This window comes from Eschrichtius robustus, chromosome 3 (genome assembly GCF_028021215.1).
Source record: "Eschrichtius robustus isolate mEscRob2 chromosome 3, mEscRob2.pri, whole genome shotgun sequence".
NCBI classification, from domain to species: Eukaryota; Metazoa; Chordata; class Mammalia; order Artiodactyla; family Eschrichtiidae; genus Eschrichtius; species Eschrichtius robustus.
In genome coordinates this window covers 148,043,933-148,070,255 of record NC_090826.1, presented here as the reverse complement: position 1 = coordinate 148,070,255, position 26,323 = coordinate 148,043,933, and the positions used below count along the sequence as shown (strand labels likewise).

Genomic DNA, 26,323 nt, shown 5'->3' with positions numbered 1-26,323 from the left:
TAAGACCGATGGATGGAAAGTTAGGATTATTCTTTTATTGTATGTGGTACTGAAATATCCCTTCCTTATTCACTGATCTTTTTTGGACTCCTTTTTGTGGTGAACAGACTAAGTTTTCCACATCACAGATGTTCAAATATTAAAAGATATTTTCTTTCTTCTGTAAATCATCTCTTTTCTAGGCTTACACAATCTCAGTTCTAATAATTATTGGTTATATGACAGAGTTTCTTAATTTTTTACTGTTATTGGCAATTCTGATTGAACTTGAATTTGCCAATCCCTAACATACCTAGTATATATTTATAAAGTAACATTAAAGGACTATAGTTTTATGATGAGAGAAAATGACTTATATTCCTTCCCTCCCCAAGTTTATCTATTGTTACATTTGTTTTAGTCTCCTCCTTCTAAATTACGCTTGAGCCTTCTGGGGTAAATATGAGGCTGTGATTGATTGTTGGCTCAGTTAGCCATTTGTTACAAAGTTTTATTACAGCTGTACAGTTCTGAATTGCATTTTTGCTCTGGAAACTATATCAGCTCATTAATTTTTCTTTTAAAAATTTGGTTTTCAATGTTATGATTTATTTACTTGCAACTATTTTCTTAATTTTTATTTTTGATTTTCTTCATTTTTGATTTTATTATTTTTTTATTTTACATTACAGACAAATAGAAACTTCCTCCTTTCATCTTTCCATTCTCTGATTTATGATAAATTTAGTTCCTTTGGCCTGGCATTTGCTTCAGCAGGCAGTCTTCCTTCAAGCACCTCCCTGATTGATGTATAATCTTTGATATCTTCCATTAGCCTCCAGGATCACTAAGTTCAAGGCCCCCTTGGAACCTAAGGAGCCCTGCCGAGGAGCTGAAGGCCTTCAGAGTCCTTGGGGTGATTGACAAGGTAATTCTTCAGTGTCTCTTCAAGAGTTCAGTCATAAATCGATGCATGCTGACATTATGTCTTTGAAGCTTTGGATCTTAAGGATATGAAACAAAAGGAGAAAATGACTCAAATGCATCTGCACTTTAAAATAACAAAAGAGAAGAGAAAAAGCTTTTATCTAAGCAATTCATGTAAGGTCATGCAAAATATACTTGTGTTAAAGGAGAAGGTGCTTATTTGTTGGCATTCAATCTAGTAAGGGGTTTGGTTTTATAAACCTGTTATAGTTATAAAAACTAGTGAGTCAGTAGTTGTTCAACATTAACTGGTATAGTCAATCTAATGGTCAAAAAAAATGACATTCTCCTAATAAATACCATTTCTTGAGTACCTGCTATGTATCAAACCATGTATTAGGCATTTATATAATATAAACAATGTATTAATCCTATCCAACCTGTTATTTGCATGTTGGTGGAAAAGCGATGCTTAGAACCGTTTAAGTAACTTGCCCAGAAATCACATAGCTAGGGTGATTTAGGGTGGTACTGAAATTCAAACGTAGATCGTTGTGGCACCAAAAGCTATGCTTTTTCCAATACACTAAACCCCCTTTTGCACACACACATTTTTATATTTGGAATAAAAGTACTGCGATAACAGAGGTCTCTGCCATTGAGTTTCCCCAAATTTGGTGACATCTCAGATATGCCAGACAGTAACAGTACTGAGCCTGTCAGAGAGTTTACAAATGTAATTAAAAAATCATACACAGTAAACTGTGTTTTGCATATATTTGGTCAACCGCCACTTTACCTTTCAAAGTGAAAGAAAATGCCTTAATATTAGGTATAAATTAATCTTTTTTATGTTAACCATGTTTTATGAAGCACCTTAGTGTTTATTTATAACTTCATGTTCATTGAGTACTTCTTGTGTTCTAAAGTATGCATGTGAGTCCATGCTAAAATTGAACAATATGCAGTATATTTCAGGTAATTTGAACAGTAACTAATAAGAGTTTGAGGTATTTCAAAATAAACAGTAGGTTGGATATTGCATGAAGCTCTCAGGTCTTATTAAATTCTTATAAGCATCATTTTTCTCAAATAGATTTATTTGACTGAATTTTGAAGTTAAAGAATTCTAAGCAGTAGGACTTTTGAGCCTGAAATATTTCCTTAACCATGTTTTTCCTAGCCTTTCCAGTTTAGAGAACATTCTATTTGAGAATACAGAGAAGTAAAATAGCAATTAAATAGTTCTTGGATTAATGAAAGGTTCTTGGATTTCTGTGCAGGCAAATATACTTTTTTGATGTACAGTGTCTCCTCCTTCTCTTAGATCTGTTTATTTTGACAAAGTGTGACCTTTCATTGCTCTGCTCTAATCATGAGTAGGTCACCTTTAAGTCCTGATAATAGCTGTGAGTCTCACATGTATCCAGATAAGGATGCTGACAGTGGAAGAATTCCTAAATTCTGTGCTGAGGGATAATTCATTACTGTCTTTGTTCTATTAACCTGGGGGGTATGTTGGTATTTAGAAGGGGACGTTTTAACTTTTCTAAGTAGAAACAAGGAAATATGAACTTGGGAATTAATAAGCTTTACAAATAATCTTTAAAAATTTGTATACCAGTCTCTCCTTTGTAAAAACATGAATAGGTAGATTTTTAAAAAATTTGAATTTTTTTTTAATTGGAGTATAATTGCTTTACAATGTTGTGTTAGTTTTGAATTGTTTTTTAAGATAAATTCCTCCCCACTGTAAGGAGGGATACCTAAAATTTGGGTTTTAGAAACTTGAAGTTTGGAAGAGAAGCGTTGTATCAATTCAAACAGCTAGAAAATACACTGGATACATTAATCTCACCTGTACCGCTCTGATTCTGTTTCATTAATATGTTCTTCATGAGTTATTTTGAGTGTTATTATCTAACAACTCAGGAAAATAAAATTTCCCTAGGAATAGAATTTTATAGACTTTTATATATAAAGTAAATAAAGCAGATTTGTTCATTAATATCTAACCTGTAAGCTCCATGAAAATAAGATCGTGTCTTGTTCACCTCTATAATCTCATAGCACCTAGAATCATGCCTGGCACATAATGGATGCTTAATAAAAATTTGTTGAATGAATGAAATTGAGACTTAAATAACTTTAAATATATCATATATAGAGTGACACCTACTGGTATAATGTGAGACTGCTACCTAGTATCATGGTTCAAGACACTCAGATGTCTTTACCCAGAGGCACAGTAATTGCAATGCTGTATCTTGGTCTAGAATTCAAAGGGGTGTAAGTGACTTTCTGTTCTTTAATTGGGATTAGAAAATCTTTCATTAATATATATATGGGACAAGGAACTTAAGCTCTTGGAATATCAATAAGCTGGTGTGCATTCAGAAGCAAGAATGATTAAGGCTAGTGAAGGCCCTCAAAATTGTATCATACAAAGAAGAGCTGAAAAATGAGGTTAACCTAATAAAAACGTGTGGTCTTCATATTTTTGAGGGCTATACAAGATAGAGTGAATATATAATGTTCCGTTCAGATCTTGAGGGTAAAAGGGGTTATTAAGTATGCCAGAGCAATAGATGCAAACTAGGACATCTTAGGCAAAATAGGGCATCTGTCTTTCCTGGGAGAAAGGCAGTGAGGGATAAGCCTTTTTTGTTCATATCCCCCAAAGGATACAACTAGAAGTAAATGAGTACAGATTTTTAAGTTTTGGGCTAATGATTAGAGATACCTTTCAAGAATTAGGATTGACCAAAGGTGGATTGGATTCCTTCATATCTTATTTGTTTCTTGTCAGTAGAAATACTCAAGTAAAGGCTGAAGGATCATTGATGAGGATGTTGTACAAGGAATCAAGCATTGGATGGATTTTTATGTTAGATAACTTTTAAAGATTTCTTTTAGCCCTCAGACTCATTTACACATAGTCTTCACGTAGTAATAGCTAAGGAAAGTAGAAATTAGTGAAATACGGTACTCAGATAAGAAGGATGGGATTGCTATTGTTTTCATATAAGTTTGTGCATGTGTGGATGCAAACTTTTGTGTTTCTGTCTGTGAGGTATGAATATATAGAGTATGTATATGTTTGTGTAGAAGGATTGTTTATATATAGGTAGTTTTCAGTTGAATTAGAAGTCTGGATTGGTAGTTTGATTGCTAATAGGATGCCCAAGTGCTGGGAGAGTTTCTGAGAAAGTTCACTATAACATAGCTTATCTATAAAAAGGATAAAGGAATCCATAATCTAGTAATGTACTAATGTCAGTTTCCTGGTTTTGATATTGTGCTATAGCTATATAAGATGTCACCATCAGGAGAAGCTGGGTGAACGGTACATGGGACTCTGTTATTTTTGCAACTTCTTTTGAGTTTTAAACAGAGTTAAAAAAAAAAAAAAAAAAAGGCTAGGAGGAACACTGACTTGAACATCAGAGTAAAAATACCAAGATGTGATCCCTTCACGTCCAGTTAACTCTTCTAGTTTGTGTGTAGCTGGAGAGTCATTCTGCATGTGGTGTGTGTATGGTGTTTACAAGGTTAACCAGTGAGGATGGTATGGTTGGATTGCCCAAATACATTGCCGCTCCTTGAAAAACAGCTTCAGTGGGATGCTTTATAAGTCACTGTTATAAGAGATGCCACATAGTGTAAACCTAAAACTATTACTTCAAGTGCCTTGGCATTTTGTAATTGAGATAGCTTCCCAACTTTATCTGATGCTTGCTAGGTAGAATTCTTGGGTTGGCTTGCTATTGGGAAAAAATTTAATAACTTAGATGAAATGCACCAATTTATAGAAAAGTGTAGACTATCACCCAATAAGAAATGGATAATTTGAATAGCCCTATAGCTATTAAGGGAATTGAATTTACAATAAAAAAAAATTCCTAAAATGAAATCTTGGGGCTCAACTGGTTTCACTGGAGAATTCTACCAAAATTTTAAAGAATTGACACTGATTCTATATATTCTTTTCCAGATAATGGAAGAAGGTGGATCAGTTCCCAGTTCATTTTATGAGGCTAATATTGTCCTAATACCAAAATCAAAGACGGTACAAAAAAGAAAATTATAGGCCAATATTCATAGATACAGAAATCCTCAACAAAATATTAGCAAATAGAAATCAGCAGTATGTAAAAGGAATTATGTCCCATGACCAAGTGGGGTTGATTTCAGGGATGCCAGGTTGGTTCAGTGTTTGAAAATCAATCAGTGTAATCCATCCACATTAACAAGAGGAAAAATTGTATGAGTGTACCAATTGATGCAGAAAAAACGTTTGAAAAATTCAACACCGATATATGATTTAAAAAAATAATCTCTCTAAAAACTAGGAATAGAGTGGAACTTCCTCAGCTTGGTTAAGAATATCTATAAAAATTTCACAGCTAATACCATAGTTAATGATGAATGACTGAATGCTTTACCCTAAGGTTGGGAACAAGACATATTCTTAGCACATCTATTAAACATAGTACTGGAAGTTCTAGACAGTACTACTAGGCAAGATAAAGAAATAAAAGGCATATGAATTGGAAAGAAAGCAAACAGTTGACCCTATTTGAAGGAGACATGATGTTCTACACATACAGAAACATGGAAAATATCAAAGAACTAGAACTAATAAGTGAATTCAGCAAGGTTGCAAGATATAAAATCAGCTTACAAAAATGTTATATTTCTATATACTAACAGTGAACACATAGAAACTGGAATTAAAAATACAATATCATTTACAATCACTGCAAAAATATTGAACTACTCAGGTGTTAATATAACAAAATATGTACAAGACTTTTATGCTGTAAAGTACAAAACATTGATGAAAAAAATCAAAGGTCTAAATAATTGGAGAAACGTACCATGTTTTTTGGCTTGAAAGACTCAACATAGAAATGATGGAAATGATGTAAATTCTCCCCAAATCTATACACAATTTTAACACAATTTCTGTCAAATTCTAGTTTTTTTTGTAGACATAGGCCAACTTACTTTAAAATTTACATGGGAAAGTATAGGAACTATAATAGCTAAAATAGCTTTGAAAGAAGAATAAGTGGGTACAGTTTACTTGATTTCAAGACCATATAGCTATATAGTAATCAAGACAGTGTAGTATTGGTAGAGGGAGAGACACATAAATCAATGGAGTAGAATAGAGAATGCAGTGATAGCCCCACAAATGCGGCCAGCTGACTTTTAAGAAAGGTACAAAAGCAGACCTTGTAGGAAGAATCATCTTTTTAATAAATAGTGCTGGAACAGTTGGATGTCTATTGGCAAAAGAATGAACCTTAACTTATACCTCATACGTTATACAAAAATTAGCTCAAAATGGATCATACATTTAAATATGAAATGTGAAACTATGTAACTTCTCAAAGTAAACAGAGGAAAAAATCTTCAGTAGCTAAGCCTTGGTTTATAGAGGTTTTAGACGTGACACTGAAAGCATGATTCATAAAAGGAAAAATTGATAAGTTGACTTTATCAAGATTAAAAACTTTTGGTCTGTGAAAAACCCATTAAGAGAATGAAAAGACAAGCTACAGACTAGGAGAAATTATTTGCAAACCACATATATGACAAAGGACTCATCTAGAATCTATAAAGAATTCTTGAAAGCCACCATTAAAAAACCCAAAAAATACAACAAGAAAATTAACAAAAGATACAAAAAGCCATTTCACCAGATTAAACGATGGCAAATTAGCATATGAAAAGATGTTCAACATCACCTGTCATTAGAGAAATGCAAAATAAGATCACAATGAGGCATCACTATACACCTATTAGAAAACTTTATTTGTAATAGCCCAAAACTGGAAACAACCAAAATGTCTTACAATAAGTGAACAGTTAAACTGTGGTGCATCAATACCATGTAATATTACTCAGCAATACAAAGGAATGAACTACTGATACACACATCAACTCGGATGGATCTCAAGGGCATTATGCTGAATAAAAAAGTCAATCTCGAGTCAGCTCTACCCACCACCAGTCCCTCCCATCAGGGAACTTGCACAAGCCTCTTAGGTAGCCTCATCCACCAGGGGGCAGACAGCAGAAGCAAGAAGAACTACAGTCCTGCAGCCTGTGGAACAAAAACCACATGCACAGAAAGACAAGATAAAAAGGCAGAGGGCTATGCACCACGTGAAGGAACAAGCTAAAACCCCAGAAAAACAACTAAATGAAGTGGAGATAGGCAACCTTCCAGAAAAAGAATGCAAAATAATGATAGTGAAGATGATCCAGGACCTCGGAAAAAGAATGGAGGCAAAGATCGAGAAGATGCAAGAAATGTTTAAAAAAGACCTAGAAGAATGAAAGAACAAACAAACAGAGATGAACAATACAATAACTGAAATGAAAAATACACTAGAAGGAATCAATAGCAGAATAACTGAGGCAGAAGAACGGATAAGTGACCTGGAAGACAGAATGGTGGAATTCACTGCTGTGGAGCAGAATAAAGAAAAAAGAATGAAAAGAAATGAAGACAGCCTAAGAGACCTCTGGGACAACATTAAACGCAACAGCATTCGCATTATAGGGGTCCCAGAAGGAGAAGAGAGAGAGAAAGGACCTGAGAAAATACCTGAAGAGATTATAGTCGAAAACTTCCCTAACATGGGAAAGGAAATAGCCACCCAAGTCCAGGAAGAGCAGCGAGTCCCATACAGGATAAACCCAAGGAGAAACACACCAAGACACATAGTAATCAAATTGGCAAAAATTAAAGACAAGGAAAAATTATTGAAAGCAGCAAGGGAAAAACGACAAATAACATACAAGGGAACTCGCATAAGGTTAACAGCTGATTTCTCAACAGAAACTCTACAAACCAGAAGGGAGTGGCATGATAAAGTGATGAAAGGAAAGAACCTACAACCAAGATTACTCTACCCAGCAAGGATATCATTCATATTCAATAGAGAAATCAAAAGCTTTACAGACGAGCAACAGCTAAGAGAATTCAGCACCACCAAACCAGCTCTACAACAAATGCTAAAGGAACTTCTCTAAGTGAGAAACACAAGAGAAGAAAAGGACCTACGAAAACAAACCCAAAACAATTAAGAAAATGGTCATAGGAACATACATATCGATAATTACCTTAAATGTAAATGGATTTAAATGCTCCAAACAAAAGACACAGGCTTGCTGAATGGATACAAAAACAAGAGCCATATATATGCTATCTACAAGAGAACCACTTCAGACCTAGGGACACATACAGACTGAAAGTTAGCGGATGGAAAAAGATATTCCATGCAAATGGAAATCAAAAGAAAGCTGGAGTAGCAATACTCATATCAGATAAAATACACTTTAAATAAAGAATGTTACAAGAGACATGGAAGGACACTACATAATGGTCAAGGGATCAATCCAAGAAGAAGATATAACAATTATAAATATATATGCACCCAGCATAGGAGCACCTCAATACATAAGGTAACTGCTAACAGCTATAAAAGAGGAAATCGACAGTAACACAGTAATAGTGGGGGACTTTAACACCTCACTTACACCAATGGACAGATCATCCAAAATGAAAATAAGGAAACAGAAGCTTTAAATGACAAAATAGACCAGATAGATTTAATTGATATTTATAGGACATTCCATCCAGAAACAAAAGATTACCCGTTCTTCTCAAGTGCGCACGGAACATTCTCCAGGATAGATCACATCTTGGGTCACAAATCAAGCCACAGTAAATTTAAGAAAATTGAAATCATATCAAGCATCTTTTCTGACCACCACGCTATGAGATTAGAAATGAATGACAGGGAAAAAAAACGTAAGAAACACAAACACATGGAGGCTAAACAATACGTTACTAAATAACCAAGAGATCACTGAAGAAATCAAAGAGGAAATCAAAAAATACCTAGAGACAAATGACAATGAAAACACAACGATCCAAAACCTATGGGATGCAGCAAAAGCAGTTCTAAGAGGGAAGTTTATAGCTATACAAGCCTACCTTGGGAAACAAGAAAAATCTCAAATAAACAATCTAACCTTACACCTAAAGGAACTAGAGAAAGAAGAACAAACAAAACCCAAAGTTAGCAGAAGGAAAGAAATCAAAGATCAGAGCAGAAATAAATGAAATAGAAACAAAGAAAACAATAGCAAAGATCAATAAAACTAAAAGCTGGTTCTTTGAGAAGATAAACAAAATTGATAAACCATTAGCCAGACTCATCAAGAAAAAGAGGGAGAGGACTCAAATCAATAAAATTAGAAATGAAAACGGAGAAGTTACAACAGGCACCACAGAAATACAAAGCATCCTAAGAGACTACTACCAGCAACTCTATGCCAATAAAATGGACAACCTGGAAGAAATGCACAAATTCTTAGAAAGGTATAACCTTCCAAGACTGAACCAGGAAGAAATAGAAAATATGAACAGACCAATCACAAGTAATGAAATTGAAACTGTGATTAAAAATCTTCCAGCAAACAAAAGTCCAGGACCAGATGGCTTCGCAGGTGAATTCTATCAAACATTTAGAGAAGAGCTAACACCCATCCTTCTCAAACTCTTCCAAAAAATCGTGGCGCAAGGAACACTCCCAAACTCATTCTATGAGGCCACCATCACCCTGTTACCAAAACCAGACAAAGATACTACAAAAAAAGAAAATTACAGAACAATATCACTGATGAATTTAGATGTAAAAATCCTCAACAGAATACTAGCAAACAGAATCCAACAACACGTTAAAAGGATCATACATCATGATCAAGTGGGATTTATCCCAGGGATGCAAGGATTCTTCAATACACGCAAATCAATCAATGTGATAAACCATATTAACAAATTGAAGAAGAAAAACCGTATGATCATCTCAATAGATGCAGAAAAAGCTTTTGACAAAATTCAACACCCATTTATGATAAAAACTCTCCAGAAAGTGGGCATAGAGGGACCCTACCTCAACATAATAAAGGCCCTATATGACAAACCCACAGCAAACATCATTCTCAATGGTGAAAAACTGAAAGCATTTCCTCTAAGATCAGGAATGAGACAAGGATGTCCACTCTCACCACTATTATTCAACGTAGTTTTGGAAGTCCTAGCCACGGCAATCAGAGAAGAAAAAGAAATAAAAGGAATACAAATTGGAAAAGAAGAAGTAAAACTGTCACTGTTTGCAGATGATATGATACTATACATAGAGAATCCTAAAGATGCCACCAGAAAACTACTAGAGCTAATCAATGAATTTGGTAAAGTTTCAGGATACAAAGTTAATGCACAGAAATCTCTTGCATTCCTATACACTAATGATGAAAAATCTGACAGAGAAATTAAGGAAACACTCCCATTTACCACTGCAACAAAAAGAGTAAAATACCTAGGAATAAAGCTACCTAGGGAGACAAAGACCTGCATGCAGAAAACTATAAGACACTGATGAAAGAAATTAAAGACGATACCAACAGATGGAGAGATATACCATGTTCTTGGATTGGAAGAATCAACATTGTGAAAATGACTATACTACCCAAAGCAATCTACAGATTCATTTCAATCCCTATCAAATTACCATTGGCATTTTTTATGGAACTAGAACAAAAAAAAATCTTAAAATTGTTTGAAGACAGAAAAGACCCCGAATAGCCAAAGCAGTCTTGAGGGAAAAAAACGGAGCTGGAGGAATCAGACTCCCTGACTTCAGACTATACTACAAAGCTACAGTAATCAAGACAAGATGGTACTGGCACAAAAACAGAAACATAGATCAATGGAACAAGAGAGAAAGCCCAGAGATAGACCCACCCACCTCTGGTCAACTAATCTATGACGGAGGAGGCAAGGATATACAATGGAGAAAAGACAGTGTCTTCAGTAAGTGGTACTGGGAAAACTGGACAGCTACATGTAAAAGAATGAAATTAGAACACTCCCTAACACCATATACAAAAATAAACTCAAAATGGATTAGAGACCTAAATGTAAGACTGGACACGGTAAAACTCTTAGAGGAAAACATAGGAAGAGCACTCTTTGACATAAATCACAGCAAGATCTTTTTTGATCCACCTCCTAGAGTAATGGAAATAAAAACAAAAATAAACAATTGGGACCTAATGAAACTTCAAAGCTTTTGCACAGCAAAGGAAACCATAAACAAGACGAAAAGACAACCCTCAGAATGGGAGAAAATATTTGCAAATGAAGCAACGGACAAATGAGTAATCTCCAAAATCTATAAACAGCTCATGCAGCTCAATATTAAAAAAACAAACAACCCAATCCAAAAATGGGCAGAAGACCTAAATAGACATTTACATTTCTCCAAAGAAGACATACAGATGGCCAAGAAGCACATGAAAAGCTGCTGAACATCACTGATTATTAGAGAAATGCAAATCAAAACTACAATGAGGTATCACCTCACACCAGTTAGAATGGGCATCATCAGAAAATCTACAAACAACAAATGCTGGAGAGGGTGTGGAGAAAAGGGACCCCTCTTGCACTGTTGGTGGGAATGTAAATTGATACAGCCACTATGGAGAACAGTATGGAGGTTCCTTAAAAAAGTAAAAATTGAATTACCATATGATCCAGCAATCCCACTACTGGGCATATACCCAGAGAAAACCATAATTCAAAAAGACACATGCACCCCAATGTTCATTGCAGCAGTATTTACAATAGCCGGGTCATGGAAGCAACCTAAATGCCCATCGACAGATGAATGGATAAAGAAGTTGTGGTACATATATACAGTGGAATATTACTCAGCCATAAAAAGGAACAAAAATGGGTCATTTATAGAGACGTGGGTAGATCTGGAGACTGTCATACAGAGTGAAGTTAAGTCAGAAAGAGAAAAACAAATATCGTGTGTTAGCGCATATATGTGGAATCTAGAAAAATGGTACAGATGAACCGGTTTGCAGGGCAGAACTGGAGACACAGAAGTAGAGAACAAACGTATGGACACCAAGGGGGGAAAGTGATGGGGGGGTGGGGATTGTGGTGTGCTGAATTGGGCGATTGGGATTGACATGTATACACTGATGTGTATAAAATTGATGCCTAATAAGGACCTGCTGTATAAAAAATTAAAATAAAATTCAAAAATTAAGAAAGTCAATCTCAAATATATGTTTTATGATTCCATTTATATATCATCCTTAAGGTCACAACATTATATTTTTCCTAGTTTATTCATTTCCCATAGTTCATTCTATTTACGAATCGAGGTAATATAGGATAAAGACATTTTAAAAACTACTAATAAACTAGATAAGGATTAATAATTATTGCTATAATTTATTGATTGCATATTACGACAAAAGTGAGAGAATCCAATATGCTTTCATATTGTTTTTGACAAATTTATTATTCTGTTGCAACTTTTAAGAAATCACTGCTGTGAATATTATTTATAGTAAATGTAGAGTAATCTTCACATATATAAGACAACAATATAGTTTACTACTATATTTTTAGTATGTAGTTCAAATATATAGTATATTGCAAAAATAGAGTAACAATTTTCAAATTAGAACCTGCAAATACAATATAATCATAGTTTCAGTATATTATAGTATATTCAGCAGTACTACAGATGTAGATGTATTTATAATGAAGTAATTCATCACAATGGTTTTGTGTGTAGCATAGTACTAATGATGTTGCTGTTGAAACCTATGTTTATAAATACTTAAAAATCACTATAGTACTTTTTTGCTTTTGGTCTGCCATGTAAGGATCTTGGAAGGGACCACTCCATCCTAACAACAAGTAAAAAGCTAAACAAACTGAGAAAGTAAGAACTCTTCTGAGATCTACCAGAGAGGTAAAGTCATAGGGCCAATAGTTGCCCCCCACATTGGAGAGACAGACATCAGATACAGAGGATCACAGGTTACTGAAGTAGAAACCCATCAGCATAAACCTCTGTGGGAAGTAGTCCCAGGGTATAAAACTGGACTGTAACTGACAAATTGCCAGAGTTCCAATAGGGACAAGTCTGAGAGCTAAAAATTCCAGGGGGTGTACCCTCACTTTTGTGAGTTTTATCTCCTGGAGCTCTAGCAGGTTCTCACAGTGAATATTGGAGAAAAATCCCTTCAGACTTCTGGGAAGGGGAAAAGTAGACATTTTGAAATACACCAGAGCATTCTATTCTTATTAGAGCCTAACTGACTTGGCAGGAGGGAAATACCAAACTCCAGTTTGGCTCTAGCTTTGTGTGTAGGGGAAGGGAAATACCCAACTCCAGTCCCCTGTAGCCATCTGGTTCCGTCTAGGGCTGGGGAAAAGCTGATAGACACTTGTGAAATTCATAGTCCAGGGCCACAGGCTCACTAAAAGACTAAGACATAATCATAGGACTATAGAATTCCTCCCCTCTCCTGACATCTTACCACCACATTACTAAAACAGTGTTAACTGGAGTTGCTTTCACCCAGTATATCTTGTACAGATTTCAACAAAAATTTACAAGGCATACTAGATGGCAAAAACCCATAGTTTGAAGAGACAGAGCAAGAATCAGAACCAGACTCAGATATGGAGGAATGTTGGAATTATCAGGTCATGAATTTAAAAGCAACTATGACTAATATACTGTGTGCTCTAATAGACAAAGTAGACAACATACAAGAACAGATGGATAATGTAGGCAGAGAGAAAGAATTTTATTCTAAGAAAGAATAAGAAAGAGAACTAGAGGTAAAAAATACTATACAGAAATGAAGGGTACTTTTGATTGGCTCATTAGTAGACTGGACAGGTCCGAGGAAAGAATCTCTGAACTTGAGAATATGTAAGTGGAAACTTCAAACTGAAAAGCAAAGGGAAAAAAACACTAAAAAAAAAAATGGAACAGGATATCTAAGAACTGTGGTAAAACTATAAAAGGCATAATATAAGCATAATCAGAATACTGGAAAGAGAAAAAACAGCTTGTTCAAAATATTAATAGAAACAGTATATCCAATTATGTATAGTCATGTATGTATATATATGCTTATATGTACTTCTGTATAAGTGAAATGAATGACAATGATACCAGGGATGAGAGAGATGGATTAAGAATATTTTGCTATTATAAGATACCTGTACTACCTGAGAAGCAGTATAATTTTATTTGAAAGTGGAGTTAGATTAGTTGTAAATGTATATTGCAAACTCTAGGACAAGCACTAAAGTAAAAAAAGAGGTATAATTTATTTGCTAAAATGGAGAAAAAATGGAATCATATAAAACGATCAATTAAAGCCACACATGGTAGAAGAAGAGTGGGAGGAAAAAAATAGGAAAAATAAGCAGGACAATTAATAGAAGTAAATAATCATAAAGATCAATGGTCTAAATGTACCATTTAAAAGACAGAACTTGTCAGAGTAGATTAAAAAACAAGACCCAACTGTATGTTATCTATAAGACAGTCACTTTAAAAGACACATTAGATTAAAGGTAAAAGGTTAGGGAAAGATTTACCATATTTACATGCATCAAAAGAAAGCAGGAATAGCTTTAGTAATTTCAGACAGTGCTGACTTCAGAGCAAGGTAAATTATTAGAAATTATCAGAGGCATTACATAATGATAAAAGGATCAGTTATCCAAGAAGATATAACAATCCTTAATGTGTACGTGCCTAATAATTGATCATCAAAATACGTGAGGCAAAAAACTGATAGAACTACAAGGAGAAATAGGTTAATCTATCATAGTTAGAGACTTCAACATCACTGTATCAGAAATGGACAGATCCAGTAGGCAGAAAATCATTAAGGACATAGTTGAACTCAGCAGCACTATCAATCAACATAATTGGACATAATCAACACTTACAGACTTCTTCATGCAACAATAGCATAAAATATATTCTTCTCAAGCTCACATGGAACATTCACCATGGTAGACCACGATCACATTCTGGATCATAAAACACACCTTAACAACTTTAAAAGAATAGAATTCTTACAATATCTGCTCTTAGACCACAATGGAATTAAATTAGAAGTCAGTGAAAGAAAGATAACTAGAAAATTCCCAAATACTTGGAGATTAAACAACATACTTCTAAATAGCACATAGGCCAAATAAAAAATCTGAAGACAAATTTCAAAATATTTTGAACTCAATGAAAAGGAAAAAACGAATTATCAAACTTTGTGAGATGCAGTGAAAGTGGTGCTTAGAAGGAAGTTATAGCATTGAATGCATATATTAAAATTGAAGAAAGATATAAAATCAGTCATCTAAGTTTCCGTCCTAGGAAATGAGGAAAAGAAGAGCAAATTAAATACAAAGTAAGCAGAAGAAAAGAAATAATAAAAATTAGGGCAGAAATCATAGGAATTGAAAACAGGAAATCAGTAGAGAAAATTAACAAAACCAAAAGCTGATTCTTTGAAAAGATAAATAAAATGAATTAGCCTTTATCTAGGCTAACTAAGAAAAAAAGAGAGATGACACAAATTTCTAAGATCAGAAATGAAAGAGTGGACATCACTACACACATGGACATTAAAAGGGTAGGAAAGGAATACTGTGAACAGCTCTGTGTACACAAAATTGATAATCTAGATGAAAAGGACCAATTCCTTGGAAGACATAGTCTGCTGAAACTCACACAAGAAATACACAATCTGAGCAGGCCTATATCTATTAAAGAAATTGAACCAATAATTAATAAGCTTCTAAAACAGAAAGCATCAGGCCAAATGGGTTCACTGGTGAGTTCCACCAAACATTTAGGGAAGACATTGTACCAATTCTCTGTAATTTCTTCCAGAAGATAGAAGTGGAGGGAATTCTTCCTAACTCAATCTCAGAGGCCAGCGTTATCCTAACACCAAAACTGAAGATATTACTAGAAATGAAAACTGTAGACCAGTATCTCTCATGAACATAGATACAAAAATCCTAATCAAAATATTAGGAAATTGAATCTAATAATGTATAGAAAGAGCTATACACTATGACCAAGTGAGATTTATCCCATGTGTGCAAGGGTGGTTTAACATTTGAAAGCCAGTTAATGTAATCCAGCATATCAAAAGGCTAAAGAAGAAATCACATCATCATATCAATTGACTGAAAAAACATTTGACATAATTCAATACCCATTCATGATAAAAACTCTCAGCAAATTAGGAATAGAGGAAAACTTCCTCAACTTGGTAAAGAACATTTACAAAACTCCTATAGTTTGCATCATCCTTAATAGTGAGAAACTTGAAGTTTTCCCGCTAATATCATGAACAAGGCGAGCATGTCCTCTCTCATCCCTCCTTTTCAACATCCTACTGGAAGTTCTCACTACTGCAGTAAGACAAGAAAAGAAAATAAAAATATGAAAATTGGAAAGGAAGAAAGAAAACTTCCTTTAAGGTGACATGATTGTCTATATAAAGAAAGCACAAAAAATCTCCTGAAACTAATAAACGATAATAGGAAGGCTGCAGTATACATGGTTAATGTATAAAAGCCAATCACTTTCTTATATATCAGCAGTGAATAAGGGGAATTTAAATTAAAAACACAATATGACTTACATCAGCACTTCCAAAAAATGAAATACTTAGATAGAAATCTAACAAAATATGTACAACATTATATGAGGAAAACTATAAAACTCTAATGAAAAAATTAAAGAAGAACTTAATAAATGGAGAGATATTCCATGTTCATGGATAGGGTGCCTCATTATTGTCAAGATGTCAGTTCTTCCCAGCTTGATTTATACCTTTAGTGCAATCCCAGTCAAAATCACAGCAAGTTATCTTGTGGATGTTGAGAAAATGACTGTAAATTTTTTATAGAGGAACAGAAGTCCCAGAAAATCTAACACAATATTGAAGGAAAAGAACAAACTCAGAGAACTAATTCTACCTGAATTCAAGACTTCTATAAAGCTATAGAAATGAAGACAGTGTGGGATTGGTGAAAGAATAGATAGATCAATGGAACAGAATAGAGAGTTCAGAAATAGATCTACATGAATATAGTCTAATGGTCTTTGATAAAGGAGTAAAGGCAATACCATGGAGAAAAGATAGTTGCTCCAACAAGTGGTACTGGAACACCACATCCAATGGACATTCACATGAAAAAAGGGGACCTAGACACAGACCTTACATCATTCAGAAAAATTAACTCAAAGTGGATCATAGACGTAAATGAAAACACAAAGTTATAAAGCTCCTGGAAGACAACATAGGAGAAAATCTAGATGACCTTGGGCATGGCAGTGACTTTTTAGATATAACCAAAGGCGTGATCCATGAAAGAAATAATTGATAAGCTGGACTTCATTAAAATTAAAAACTTCTGCTCTGTGAAAGACACTGTCAAGATAATGAAGACAAGTTGTAGACTGGGAAAAATATTTGTGAGAGACATACATCATAAGGAATGTTACCCAGAATATACAAAGAGCTCTTAAAACCTAACAATAAGAAAATGCACAACCCAATTACAAAATGGGCCGAAGACCTTAACAGGAACCTCACCAAAGAAGATATACACACATATGGCAAATAAGCATATGAGAAGATGTTCCATATCATAGGTCATCAGGGAAGTGCAACCTAAAACAACCATGAGATATACCACCACCTATCTATTAGACTGGCCAAAATCTGGAACACTGACCACACCAAATGCTGGCGAGGGTGTGGAATAATAGGAACTCTCATTCGTTGCTGGTTGGGAGTGCAAAATGGTACAGCCACTTTGGAAGACAGTTTGACAGTTTCTTACCAAACTAAACATATTTTTACTATATAATCCAGAAGTCGTGCTCATTAGTTTTTTACCCAAATGAGTTGAAAACTTATATCTACACAAAAATCTACATGTGTATATTTATAACAGCTTTATTCATCATTTCCAAAACTTGGAAGCAACCAAGATGTCCTTCAGGAGATGAATGGATAAATAAACTGTGGTACATCTAGACAATGGAAAATTATTCAGCGCTTAAAAGAAATGAGCTATCAAGCCATGAAGACATGGAGGAACCTTAAATGTATATCACTAAGTGAAAGATACCAATCTGAAAAAGGTACATACTGTGTGATTGCAACTATATGACATTCTGGAAAAGGCAAAAAATTATGGAGAGAGTAAAATGATCAGTGATTGCAAGGAATTAGGAGGAGGGAGGAGGGATGAATAGGCAGAGATAGAATTTTGGGGGGCAGTGAAACTATTTTGCATGATATTATTATGGTGGCTACGTGTTGGACATTTGTCAAAAACCATTGAACGTACAGCACCACGAGTGAACTCTAATATAAATTTTGGACTTTGGGTGATAATAGTGTGTCGGTGTAATAAGTTCATCGGTTTCAACAAATGTACCACTGGTGCAAGATGATCATAGAAGTGGAGGCTGTGGATGTTTGGGGGCAGGAGGTATATGGGAACTCTGTACTTTCTGCTTAATTTTGTTGTGAACCAAAAACTGCTTCAAGAAGATAAGGAATAGTAAACAATAGAGCTAGATTGTGCAGATAACATTAATAACCACAAACTTAATTTAAGGGAATGTAGTTTACCCATAGTTTTTATATAAGGAAACAAAATAGGCTTTGATTATAATTAATAATATCATCTTTAAGGAACCACATCTAATATACCTGTTTTTTTAAAACAAGGGACAACCACATGTTTGATACACACGCACATGAGTTTTAGTTATGTGTCATAATGTTCAGTGTTTTAATATCTTATTCTGTCTCTATTGTTGAAATTCACATCTTAGTTATAATTAAGAGTATAAAATGAATTCTATGCTTGCAAAACCCTTTATCTGCGATATTAATGTTAATATATTGGGCTAATAGAGTATTTTTGTTCCAAAGAAGTCAAATTCTTTTTGTATTTAAAGTATGATTGTATAATATATATTATATTTGTATGGTCAGTTTTATAATAGGAGAACCTAAGTAATTTCAAAATAAAAGGACAAGTTTCATTTTACCTCCTAATGGCTTGGGATATACAATCTCAGGGTTAGAAAGGACTTTAAGGTCATCTGACCCAGTGAATTACAGATCTTGTGGCCCATCTGTAGTGCCCCGTTGAATGGCTGTTGAGCTTCAGGGCCTTTTATTTATTTATTAATTATTTTTTTCAGGGCCTTTTATTTATTAATTTAACAAACTTGTTTTGAATGCCACCATGTAGCAGGCACTGTGTTAGGTGCTATATAAGACATGGTTCTTCTCTTTAGTCTAGCAGGAGAGATATAGGTCAGTATGTAAATTCTAAAACAGCATGGAAGGGACTGTAAAGAAGTGTGAATAAAGACAGAGCTACTTAATGTCTCAGAGTCAGTCATTCCGTTTTACACAGTTGAAACTCTTAGAAAGTCCTTTTTTCTCTTGAGCCGAATGCTGCCTCTTTAGTCCTTAGTACTGCCCTTCTCCAATAACCAGTTTTTAGATATTTCAACACAGTGTGTTGTCTTTCCAATTGATAGTGTTTTATGTTTGTTTCTTCTAGTTTTATTTTGCTTAAATTTGGCCTAACTTTCAATCTGTTGAAATATCTTTGGACTTTCCATGTACAAATTTTTGGTTTTTTTCTTAGAGTTAATAAATTGCCTCGTTTCCCCCCATTTGCTTATTTTTTTCTCTGTCCCTATCATTATTTATTACTAAACTCTCTGATAAAACTTTAAAACGTCTCAATGCAGTCAGACACCTCAGATAGTACATTAGATCAGTGGTTTTCTCATAGTCTTTTCTCTTGGATTCCTTCCTTGTTCTGCTTACGTATGGATTGGTTTGTTCTCTTGGCCTTCTGCCTAGCTTTCCTCATCACACTTCCACTTCTTGTCACTGTGGGAATTCTCTTCATCAGTCTTCTGTTGGGTTGGCTAAAAAGTTCGTTTGAGTTTTTCCATAAAAAACCCGAACAAACTTTTTGGCCAATCCAATATCTTGCATTCCAGTTCCCGACCCATTTTTTTTCTTCCTCCCTTTCTCTCGCTGGAGGCCTATAGGCTCTTCTCCCTGTCCCTACTGTTCTAAAATTTCACAATGATTTGTTTGGTGGGATTTTTTTTTTTTTCATTTGTTGAGCTGGGCATTTGGTGACCTTCAATTTGGGTAATAATCCAGATGTTTTATTAGGAGACCTAATAATGTCAGTATCTATATGCCTTATCTTTTAGGCTATTTGGTTTTCTTAGAAAAGAACCTTTAAATCTCTTACCAAGGGATCTAGTATTAGACCAACCAGCGTTCTGGGAGCCCAGTGGTTGAAGGAGGACTGATGTCCTCATCAATTTGGCATTTAGGTTTTCATATACTGCCCCTGTTTTCAGTAGCACTCTTCAGTCCCTCCTGTAGCTGTCTGTAGTATCTGTCTGATTCATTCTGTTTTCTGTCTTCTGAAACTTTTCCATCTTTTCTCATCTCCTCTCTTGTTTTCTTTGTAGTCATTATTATATAACTTTAAACATTTCTTTACTGTTATTTAATGCAGTTTCTCTAGGGGATAGTGATCTGTATTTCAGAGAATGTTAAATTTAACACATTGTGTAGTCCTCTCAGCTTCATGGCATCCATAATTTTGATCAACATGTCTTTGTTGACCTTTTTCAAGTTTTTAACAAATTTTTTTCAAGAAAATAGGACAAAGAATCCTGCAGATGACATATAGCTAGAATAATTATTTCAGGTTGACCCAATACCTTCTGGGTACTGCTAGTTACAACTAACCCATCTTTCCCTCAGCTGTTTCAAATCAAAATTTAGGCATCCCAAGTTATTTGTAAGTTTAAAGATATACACTATTCTCTTTATCCCCCTTTTAAGACATACTGTTATTTGCCTCTAGTCTCATTTTCCTCTGGTTCATTATCAACACTGTTGCCAGAATAATTCATAAAACTGATGCTTTAGGAAAGTGATTTTTCTAAAATGAATAACTCTCTTGCTTAAAAGTCTTTAATACCTTCACATAGAATTTTAGGATAATGTCCAAACTTCTTAGCTAAGCCTACAAAGACCTTTCCCAGACCACCTCAACATGCTGTCTTGGTTACAGCCCTGTGGAACTTGTAAGTTACACAAGGTGTCATGTTTTACACATGATGTACCCCTCTACCTGGAGTGACTTTACCTTTCCTTCTTCGCTTGATTTGTCTCATTCTTAATTATTGTCTTCTTTTGGAAGGCTCCCTTGCTTACTTACCTCTACGGTCTAATGTAAATATCTTCTGCTGTGTCCTTTTAATGCCTTGAACCTATCTGTCATAGCATTCATCCATATTGTATGGTAGTTTTTGATATTATTTCTGTGCCTCCTCCAACAAGCCTTCATATGCCTCAAATACCAAGTATTTTCCTCCTTCTTTCCTAAAAATTAACATTTTTATATATTTTGGTACAGTATTCACAGACATCTATTAGTTAGAAAAGATAGTCTAAATCCTGTGCAGAAGATATGTATGTGTCTTTAGAGAATAAGCCTCTATAACATGTCAAACACCAGCTTGGTGACTATATCTTATTTAATTTCGTATTTTTAACATTTAGCATAGTGACTTAAAAACAGCAGATACTCAATATATATGTATTGAAAAAAATGAATGAATGAATGAATGATACCTCTCTACTCACATTATCTTAAAAATGGTAGGAACCATTTATTCTAATTGGCCTGCCTCCTCACCATTTCTCTCCAGGTCTTTTCCATTTCTGTTTTCCCATTCATTCATTCATTCATTCATTCAGCAAATATTTGTTGAGCTCCTGCTATATGTCAAGTGTGATAATAGCCACTGGAGATACAATGGTGAATAAAACACCTAATCTCTACCCTCTCAGAGTTTATAATTCAGTGGGAAATAGCAGTTACAATACAGTGTGAAACTGCTTTGGGTGAAGGAAGTACACTAGGGTATTGTGAGAACATGTAGGAGGGGTGCCTAGCTTGGGGCTCTCCAGAGGCTTCTTAGAAGCAAAGCAAAGACATGAGGAATGAGTAGGGTTTAGCTCCTAGAATAGTGTTTCAGGCTAAAGGAATTGTGGGAGACTCAGAGCATGCTTTCTTTCTAGCTTCTTCAACTCTTTGAATTCTTCCTTTTTTCCTTCCTGCCCACCTATGTTTAGTCCATTCTTCAAGACTTAAGCTGAAAGCTTATCTCCGCCTTAACTGTAATACTCGTCTTTCCTTTCTTTGAATTAACACAACTTAGCATTCAGTTGTGTATTATTTTAGCTTGTATGCCTTTAGTTGCCTTAAATATCTTGTTAACCTGTCCTAGAGGGCAGAAACTATAACTTATCCTTCTTCATTTTCTCTGATAATGCCTAACTGAATACAGTGCTGTCCATGCAGTAAGGATTTAACAAATGCTTGCTGAATAGTTATAAAGGGGACAAAAAGAGATAGTACATGTGTTTTAAGATTTCAAATACTCTGTGAGCCTGTACCTCAAAATATACTACACGTTCAGGATCAGAGCAAGAAGAGTAGTTTTGAAAACTGTCAAAACATTCATCCTCCTCCCTTTTTCACCCTCTCTCACAGAATACACCTGTAGATTGTTGGCGGGGAAATTGTTGCAGTCGATGAAATTGTCAATTTGAGAGTGAGTGTTGTGTCTTTGTGTTTCATATATGCTTTAAAATATTTTGGAATTTTTTAGAACATCAACACAATGTATTCTTCTACTAAATAAAATTTCTAGTCATATTAAAACATTGTTAAATTTTGACCAGTACCAGAATTTCAACTCCATCTGCTACAAAACTCATTTAAAACACTTAAAAGTAATAACATATAAAGCTTTCTTGCCCTTGAAGCATTTTCTTCCGAATTGGAATCAGGCTATCTCTGACATTGGCAACTTAGTTGGATATGTATTGATTGACTTGAAGATGTAGCCTCTGTGTCCGTCTGTTATCCTTATGGTAGCATTTACTGAGTACACACTGCACCAATTTTGAACACTATATAAAAACTATGTGGACATATTTGCTGCTCTTTAGGGACTTATTTCAGTTTCCAGGGCCTATAAATTTATTTGAGCATATTTATGGAACACACTTAGCAGCAGAATGAAAATATTAAACCAGAGTATGAATGGACGTAGTTTATATCAGCACCAGAGTATTAGGTGTTTCTAGCAAATGCAAATAAGAAGGATCTAAAGCTAAATACAGTGGACTATACTTATAATTGAATTAATTTTCATCTAAATTTAACAGTGTCAAGTCATTATCCCAAGTGAACTTCAGAATTCAAACCAAAGAAACAGAACAAATGGTTTCATTATGGTATTGAATGACATAAACTGAACTTGGGCCTATAAACCCAGAACTTCAGAGTTTTTACCTCTCTTTAGCATAATCTCTTTGTGGCCTTGGGCAAGTTGCTTTGCAGAAACAGAAAACAGACAATCAAAATGAGGATGACAAAGGTGTAGAGATCTAGCTTTTAAAGCATTTGGATCTGAGAAGAGCCTCCTAAGTGGATGTTTTTCCTAGCTCTTCAGCATTTCTGTTTTAAACTCGATTTCTCTGTTTTTTATATTCTGCCTTCTGCTATATTTATATCCTGTTTTCTTACAAAGACACACCATGTCCTTTGGAAGCATGTTTTATGAAGTAATAGATGTATAGGCCTAGGATTTGAAAAATTATACCAAGTAAAACTCTTTTTTCATATATATAAAAAAGACATTTCTGTGATAGATTTATTGTTCACTAAATCACTAACCTCACATCCTAGTATGAGACATCATTGAGGAATGGCTCATATTCATTGACATTTGGCTAACAGGAATATGAGATTTAAAATTCATATTTGTGGTTGAAATAATTACTCCCTGGATTATTTTCTGGAGAATCACATGTATTTTGCATTGCCCTAGGGCAGGACTAGATTTAGCTATTCGCCTAAGGATAAATAATCCAGGTGTTGGCCAAGTGACTTTCAGAGAAACTTTTTTTTTTAAGATTTTTTTTTTTTTTTTGATGTGGACCATTTTTAAAGTCTTTATTGAATTTGTTACAATATTGCTTCTGTTTTTATGTTTTGGTTTTTTGGCCACAAGGCATGTGGGAGCCCAGCTCCCCAACCAGGGATCGAACTCGCACCCCCTGCACTGGAAGGTGAAGCCTTAACCACTGGACCGCCAGGGAAGTCCCGAGGAACATCTTTAAAATCCTTTTTATCTTTTCTGATCCTGATAAAACAATCTTTGCCAACCATATTTCAATGCCCCTTGGAGGAATGAAACAATGTGGGAATGACTGGCCTTTGAATTTTGAGTAAATTACTTGTATTTGCACATCTCTTTTAGCACCACCAAAATATGCTTATTTTCTTTTTTTAACGTTGTGATTCATAATATATTCATAACATCTTGGAAGATAAAGTTACTTTGGTAACATTTACTCTACTTTTAGCTATCACAGTGACAAACTGTGATCTTTTAAAAAATCATCACGATTATTATGGAAGTTGCTAAGTATACAGAGGCATGAATTGTGTTCCCGTGGAGCATACACTCACAACAGTATTGTATTTGATTATAGAAACTGTAGATAGTTGTGCTTAACAGGTTGTATTCAATTTAAATAGAGGTCAGGACAAATGGGCTTTGTTATGACAGTTCTTAGGGTACATGAATGTTTAATAATGCCCTAGTTTTAAATTAATGTATAACTAATTCGCTGTGGAAGCTTGGAAGAATTTTTAAAAATCAGGATTAAGATTAGAATGAATGCAAACTAAATGTATCTGCTGCCATTTTAAAATCAAGAATTAAAAGATGCTTTATATATTCTAAAAAATACTTTCTATATTGCTTTTCTTCTAACTACATTTAAGATACCAAAAAAAAAACAACCCAGGAATCAAAGATGATGTATAAGAAAATTTCATATAAGTGCATTTCTTTTAAGATGAATATATAGCCAGGTTCTTGAGATTCTCTGTTTGTAGTAATTTAAAAGACACCGCAGTATTTTGTTTCTACATGAGGTACTGTGGTGAATATAATCATTACCTTAAATAAATGACATTTTTGAGTAGCCAGAAATCAGGATTTTTAATTGCTATTTTGTGGATTTTATAAAACCTCATCTCAAAGTGCATTTACCTTGGGTAACATTTGGATTGTGGATATGATGGTACACAGAAAACAAACCTTTCAAAGCAACGTACCTTGTTTTATGACTACCTAAAAAATATATATACCTTTATTATTATTTCATAGACTGAACACGCCTTCAATTTATATTTCATTTTATTTATTGTATGCTTGCTTTGTATAAAATTATAGGGGATTTAAAAAAACTAGCCACCTCTCCCCTTTTTTTAAAGGAAAAATCATCACATTTACTTAAGTAAATTCCATTAGAGGTAGTATTTCTCTTGTCTTTTTGTTCAGCCACTAGAGTCCCTTGTGACCTTGGGTATGTGTTCGAAGAGGTGACTGATGGTTCGTGATGTTCTGAATTTTCTGGTAGCTTGCCTGTTGCCTGCCTCTAGGTTTGTCATCACCCTTATGCTGACTTATGCGGTATTCCTTCAGTCTCTTATCTCCAGGCTTTGATGCATATGTTCTGAAGGTGGCCACAGTGACTTTGGGTAGCAGCAGATGGTGAACCTTCAGGCTGCCACCGGCTATACTGGTGTTAAGTTGGAAAGTTAACGTTTGATGAAGAATCAGTAGTACATATGAAAGAGCTTTCGCTGCTGAAATATCTTTTAATTAAAAAATTAGCATACTCAAACCTTTGTAAATGTCTGGGCATTTAAAGAAATCTAAAATTAGTTGTTTTCTTATACAGGAGTTCGTTATTTACCACCAGCTTAGATTTGTGTTGCTTGCTAGTCCTACTGTGGTTCTTTTCCCCTGCCCCTGCCCCAATATGCTTGTAGTTAAGGCAGATAAAAGAATTAGGTAAACTGAACTGGGACGTTTTTGGGAGTTAAATGTGTTTGGATAAACACTTAAAGTATATATATATATATATATATATATATATATATATAATTTTACATTTCTTTATTTTATTATTATTTTTAACATCTTTATTGGAATATAATTGCTTTACAATGGTGTGTAAAGTATATTTTGATTTATGGTAATTTGGAATTTAATAATTGGAAAGAAATGTGGATCTTACGTACTATTTCCATAGAATCCTAGTAGATTAGTTCTGTTGTTCCTACCTTTGAAGATATTTCTAGGTTATATAGAAGCCTAAAGAACGTAGCCCGCTTCAAAAAGATATTTCTCCTTGCTCTAAGTTGGTCGGTGATGTTTTGGCTTTGCTATCAGTCCACAAAGCAGTACCCTTTTTGATTGTTTGTTCACTTAGTTCATGATATTGTGCTATGTTGGAAGTTCTAGCACAA

At 34.5% G+C, this 26,323-nt stretch overlaps 1 protein-coding gene across 3 annotated transcripts in view; it reads left to right on the top strand.

The window, feature by feature from the left end:
* RPS6KC1 (ribosomal protein S6 kinase C1) overlaps nucleotides 1-26,323 on the top strand; it is a 201,017-nt gene that overhangs the window by 126,303 nt on the left and 48,391 nt on the right. For all 3 annotated transcript variants that reach the window (XM_068541440.1, XM_068541439.1, XM_068541441.1), the window contains one exon: nucleotides 815-907. In XM_068541440.1, the coding sequence (XP_068397541.1) occupies nucleotides 815-907 (93 nt within the window). The remainder of the gene's footprint in view (nucleotides 1-814; nucleotides 908-26,323) is intronic.